Genomic DNA, 5,818 nt, shown 5'->3' on the forward strand with positions numbered 1-5,818 from the left:
CCGTGGACATGTACGTAACCACGATGACGTACGCATGCGACGCACACGAAACAAACACCGCAAAAACCTCCACCTCCATCTACTCTGAGGAAGTCACGCCACAATCCCCAAGGCGACACTGATCAATCGATTCAGCGCCTAGACTAGGGCCATGGCGGCCGCGGGGTGGTTTCTAGCCGCCGGAGCCATCGTCACGGCCACCCTGCTGTCAGGCTGCGCCCTGGCGGCGCCCGCGGCCGGCACGCCCACGCCGGCGTCGTCCTCCTCGCTGGACTGTGACACGGTGACGTCGCTGCTGACGGGCTGCGCGGCTTTCGTCACGCGCGGCCAGAGCGTGGCGCCCCTGCCGGCTCCGGGCACGCCGTGCTGCGAGGGGGTGGACGGCCTGTACGCCGTCGCGGCGGACTCGCCGGACAACTGGCGCTCCGTGTGCCGCTGCATGGGTGGGCTCGTCAGGCGGTACTGGTCCAACGCGTCCGCCATCGCGCTGCTGCCGGGGCTCTGCGGCGTCTCGCCGGTGTCCACCGCGCACGCGGTCACCTACTGCACAAGGTAGACGGAAAATGCTTCAGTTCGTTCGTTCTTGGTCACCACTCACTCACAAGCAGATGACAAATTTTATTTGATTTGAGGCTAAAAGATTAGTAATTCCCTTGCAGCATCCCTTGACAGTTGACGTGCGCTCAGCCTCGGCAAGGCAACCGACAATTTCAAGGGCATGCAACTTGCTTCAGTTTGGAGTTCTCAATTTTGTTCTTCATCAATCCTGTTAGTTTCATGGAACTGTCGAAAACTGGATCACGTAGCTCAGTCAGTTTCTAAAATTTAGAAATAATACTTCTGAAATGTACTGCTCCGTCCGTACATTTAGTGTAAAAAACGCTCTTATATTATGGGACGGAGGGAGTAGATTTTTTGGTTGACGATACTTGACCCCGCCGTCCACGTGTGGTGACTTGGGGGCGATTAAGGTTTCCCTCCGCCGCTGTGTGGTCGCTGTCCATGGCCGCTGACCCGCTGTTGTTGTTGTTGTTGTTGTTGTTGTTGTTGTTGTTGTTGTTGTTGGGAAACATAGTAGAAAACAAAAAGTTTCGCGCCTACGCACACCCAAGACCAATATAAAGATGAATAACGGGTTGGGATCATGATTGTTACCGTCACCGAGTTGCAGCGGAAGATGAACGTGTCGGTGTAGATTGTACTTGGAGTCCCTCGAACCATCGAGGAACGATTCCTCGAACCGCACACGAATAGTCCCTTGAACTGAAGAACGAAAGCATGGCATCTCTGTTGCAAGCGTGCAACCTTCACGACCCAGCAGCGCTTCGCCGCCCAGAGCTAATCGTTGCCAGAGAATCAAGAAGGATGAGATTAGAACCACTCGGGGCTCCTAATTATGAGGACAAGAGGATTAGCCTAGCTCTAATTAGTCAATTAGGACCAACTAGAACTAGAACTAGAAGAACTGGAGGATACTCCAAAACTTGTATGTTACAAAAGGGGCAATGCCTCAAGTATATGTTAGAGGAGAGGCAGGGGCAGCCACCAAGGAGGGAAGAACGCTCCTTGATGCGCCAGCCAAGGGAAGTCCTCCCCAAGTAGGATCCCCCCCCCTCCCACATGGAAAGGGGAGCGCCACTTTCTTTTGGGCTTCGATGGCCCAATTCTCTTTCTCCGGTTTGGTCTTTTAAGACTCGTTTGTATTAAATTAAATATAAAAGACTTCTAATAAATAATAAACCCTTATATATATATATATAATTTAATAGCCTCGAAAACATTTTCCACATATATATTATTTATCGGTAATACCCGATATTATCCGATACTCTCCGAAACCCTACCAGTGACCCTAAAACTCTTTAGGATCCTCCCGGAACTATTCTGAACATTAATGAAACAATTCAACAAATATGTTCCCATCACTCCCGTCCTACTAACACTCAGCAGATCGTGATTGCCTTAAGCTTGTGACCCCGTAGGTTCAGTAACTCATAGACATGAACGAAACCCCTTCGTTCAATGACCGACAGCAAAACCGTGACGTCCATATCGATCCTTATGAGCACATGAATGATATTCGCGTGAACATTTGGTTATCATGTGATGTTCCCTTTGCTTCGCGATACTTCACAGAACCCGGGATGCATCGATATCCTCCAGAGTCATCAGCATGCTCACTATACCGTTATCCTCGTTACTGATTTTGTTCTTCTTTCTCGTTGTCGTGTTCCGGCATCCCCGTGAGGTAGCCACCTTCTGGCCAGACAATGATGGATGTCGTCACACCGAGAGGGCCCTACGAATATCTCTCCATCGTCGGAGGGGCAAATCTCACTCTCGAGCTATCTACTCCCTTGTCAAACTTTTCGATGAACCTGTAAGTTGTCGTTATGATCACCGTGTTACAGGTGACGTTTGAGCAACCCCAAAGCCCACCGTACGGTAAGAAGTGACTATGATACTCTCATGGTCTAAGGAGCGAAATCACATGTTAGCACTCCGTGTTATTACAATTGATTACAGACGATATTAGCTCGATCCATAACAGACAAGATTGGGTCGATTGAATATGACCGTTCTTCCAATGCCATAATCTCAATGTTGTTTTAAGACTAGCGTTACAATCAACGATATCCTAAAACCCAGAAAACATGATCACCAACAACACTTGAGCTAGTCCCATATGCAAGACTAGAATCCATTTATTTAACCGTTTATCATTCCACACGTGCAAATGAGTTTTCCACTAAATCACGTATTCTAGGATCATAGCAGTTATATCATAGAATATAAACTCTATAATTATGAATATGGAAATATAATAATAAAAATATTATTGTCTCTAGGGCATATTTCCAACAGTCTCGCACTTGCACTAGAGTCAACAATCTAGTTAGCACTTTTAACATTTACACCAATGGCAATCTGGTGTTAGTCCATGCTTTGCTTGTGGTATAGACTTCATCCTATCGAATCTGACAATCTTCAAATCCTTGTGTATCATTTGCATTTCAATGCATCTGTCATGCTTTCACATAAATTCATAATTTGTGTGAAACTGGCTTTGTATGTATTGAATCAGTGGCAGAACCTATGATTCCTTAAACTAAGCTATGGAACCACTATTAAGAACAGTGTTCCATTTGCACAGTCATCTAGAAATAATACCAAGCTCATAAATGGACTTTTTATTCATAACCCTCTATTTTTACTTCTAAAGTGACAATATACTAAGCCTTCTGTTGTAGAATTCACGCCAGTAATCTTTTGGACCAATTCCAACTTACTGTGCCACCATAAATTTAAATCGAAAATCGATTGGAGCATCAATGAAGTTTTTGTCGAAGTAGTACTTACAACGAGCATGTATTGATGTAACTCCTTACAAAAATCTCTTCATCTTCTCTGCACGTGAGACACATGTCATTAGTATATAAAAACAGTTGCCATGGGTTGGGCCTGATTGTGGGTGCCGAACGGCGCCACCGTCCGATCGGATCTGGCCAGGGAGGTTAGTCCATGGTTACGGCTTGCGGTCGACCACCTAATGATGGATCTAGTGCGTGGTTGTGCGGTTCTCGCCATCCTGTGAGGGATTGTTAGTAAGTGGAGGGCTTGCTAGGTGCGGAGGAGCATTGGTGCGGCAAGGGGGCTGGCCTATTGCACGCATGCGGCTCGTCTCTAGCTGAGAGGCGGGCTTGGTTGACTTCTCAGGCTCTCGAGCAACGATTTCGGGTGGTGGGCATGGCTGCGCCTTTGCGCCGGGTGTCGCGGTGAAGATGTTGGCATGTTGTCTTGCCGCGAGGGCAGCAAGGCAGCTTGCGTGGGACACATTTGTAGTGGGAGTTGGCTCCAAGGCTACTCCAACCCATATCTGGCCATCGTCTCCCTCGATACCCTTCTACCTCGCTTCCCTTCTTGCCCTTTGGGTTGCTTGTGAGGTGTTGTGTCTAGTGGATATGGGATGGTAGGTGGCAAGTTCCCAGACGAAAGATTTTCTTGATATTATCGGTGTCGATGATGGCGACATACTTGAGTGTTTTTTCCCTCCTTGGAGGCATTATTTTGGGTGCCCACCTCCACCTTTGGCTTAGGGTGAAACCCATGGTCTGGCTTGCCAGATCTGATGGCGACAACACAATGGCATTGTTTCCTTCTTGAAGGCACCGTCTTGTGAGCTTGGTTCCTTTCTGATTGTCATTGGGTTTGTGGCTCCTGGATGGTGACAACAATGTTGCCTTCGGCTTGGTGTGTCCAGCAATGGTGATGGGACTCGGTGTTCTTCTTCCTTGATATTCTAGTTTATGTTGCCATTTATGCTCTGGTGAGCTTACCGTCGCCCGATAGGTCGGTGCCCTTTGAGCTAGGGAGAGAGGGTAGGGGGGCTCTTTGGTGATGGACGAATGGTTCCGGGACAAGACCCCTCTTTGTTTGATGCAAACAATGGTCCATTCTACTGATATTTTGTCCACTTTCGCCTGAAGTGCAGTTGTGTCTACCTTGGTCAACAAATGCTTTACTGTTTAAAGGTTATCACTATTGCAGGATGCTGCTAACACGACACTACGATCAGAGACCCTTCGAGAAAATGTGTGCGATGCCATAATCGCAAACGGTGGTGTATGAAAACCGTCAGAAATGTATAAAACGTTTGCGATGACGGATGCATCAAACACGGTTCAGGTTTTAGTTGCGTGTGCGATAAAGGGCATACGGTTCAGTTCAATTAACTATTTGCGATGAGGAGGAACAAAAGAAACGGGCAGCCAGATGAAGGTGTGTGCGATACACAGCATACGGTTCACTCGGATGAACTGTTTGTGATTAGGCAACACAAAAGAAACGGGCAGCCAGATGAAGGTGTGTGCGATATACAGCATACTGTTCATTTGGATGAACTGTTTGTGATTAGGCAACACAAAAGAAATGGTCAGCCAGATCAAGGTGTGTGCGATATATGCATGCGGTTCACTCGGCCCTTGTCGTCAGTGTGTGACCTCTGTGGCAACCGTTCGCTCCCCAGGCGCATCTTTGTGTACCGTGGCAACCGTCCACCGCCTCTTCGCCTTTCCCTCTCGATTTGGAACTGCTGTCGCACGCTCTTCCTCCCTCCATTTGCCTTCATCCTTCCTTCTGCCATTGTTCGATCATCTTCTCCATGGAGGGAACAGGCCGGAAACGACCCCGTTATTCTTGCCCCGATCTGAAAGATGACGTGGTGGAGGAACTCATTGATCGGTGCGATGTCATCACCTCGGCTACATGGCAGGTTCATTCAAGACCATTCTCGACTCAACTAATAACATCATTACAAGGAACCCAAGGGTCCAGGAGCGGTTTGATCTCCCCTATCTTCTTCGCCGTGACCCTGCTGACTGGCGCGGGGACGAGGGAAGCCTCGCCTTGTGCAAGTTGATGCCGCTTGATAATGATATGTATGATGTTAAGATGTCATCGCTTGAGGGCAAGGCTTGGGCAGGCGCAAATGGAGATTGGGTTGTTTATATTGGGTACAACTGCGAGTGGGAACTTGTGAATGTGTACACTCGTCACCGGGTTCCACTTCCAAAAATCTCATACGACTGCCCAGAGGTTGAGTACACCGGTATTCTACGTGAGTTCAAATACGATCATGGTGACTGTCGTCTACGGAAGATAGCAATTTGTCGAGTTCCCAACTGCTCTTGGGATTACACGAACTATGAAGTTGTTGCTATCTTCGACAAGCTTGTTGCCGTCCTTACTTCCACGCCTCGATGGATATTGCTCAAAAATCAATTTCAGTACACGGATGAGTACTGCGATGCAATTCAAT

General features: G+C 48.0%; 1 protein-coding gene across 1 annotated transcript; it reads left to right on the forward strand.

The window, feature by feature from the left end:
- Positions 1-1,017, forward strand: LOC109782889 (non-specific lipid-transfer protein 4-like). The gene is made up of 2 exons (XM_020341524.3): positions 1-552; positions 660-1,017. Exons 1-2 carry the CDS (start codon positions 152-154, stop codon positions 667-669), a joined length of 411 nt encoding a protein of 136 aa, XP_020197113.2. The 5' UTR covers positions 1-151; the 3' UTR covers positions 670-1,017.
- The last annotated feature ends 4,801 nt before the right edge of the window (positions 1,018-5,818 follow it).

This window comes from Aegilops tauschii, chromosome 4 (genome assembly GCF_002575655.3).
Source record: "Aegilops tauschii subsp. strangulata cultivar AL8/78 chromosome 4, Aet v6.0, whole genome shotgun sequence".
Classification (NCBI taxonomy): Eukaryota; Viridiplantae; Streptophyta; class Magnoliopsida; order Poales; family Poaceae; genus Aegilops; species Aegilops tauschii.

Bases quoted from the DNA above. Each gene is read 5' to 3' on its own strand.
- LOC109782889 (XM_020341524.3), top strand. From the start codon at position 152: ATGGCGGCCGCGGGGTGGTTTCTAGCCGCCGGAGCCATCGTCACGGCC.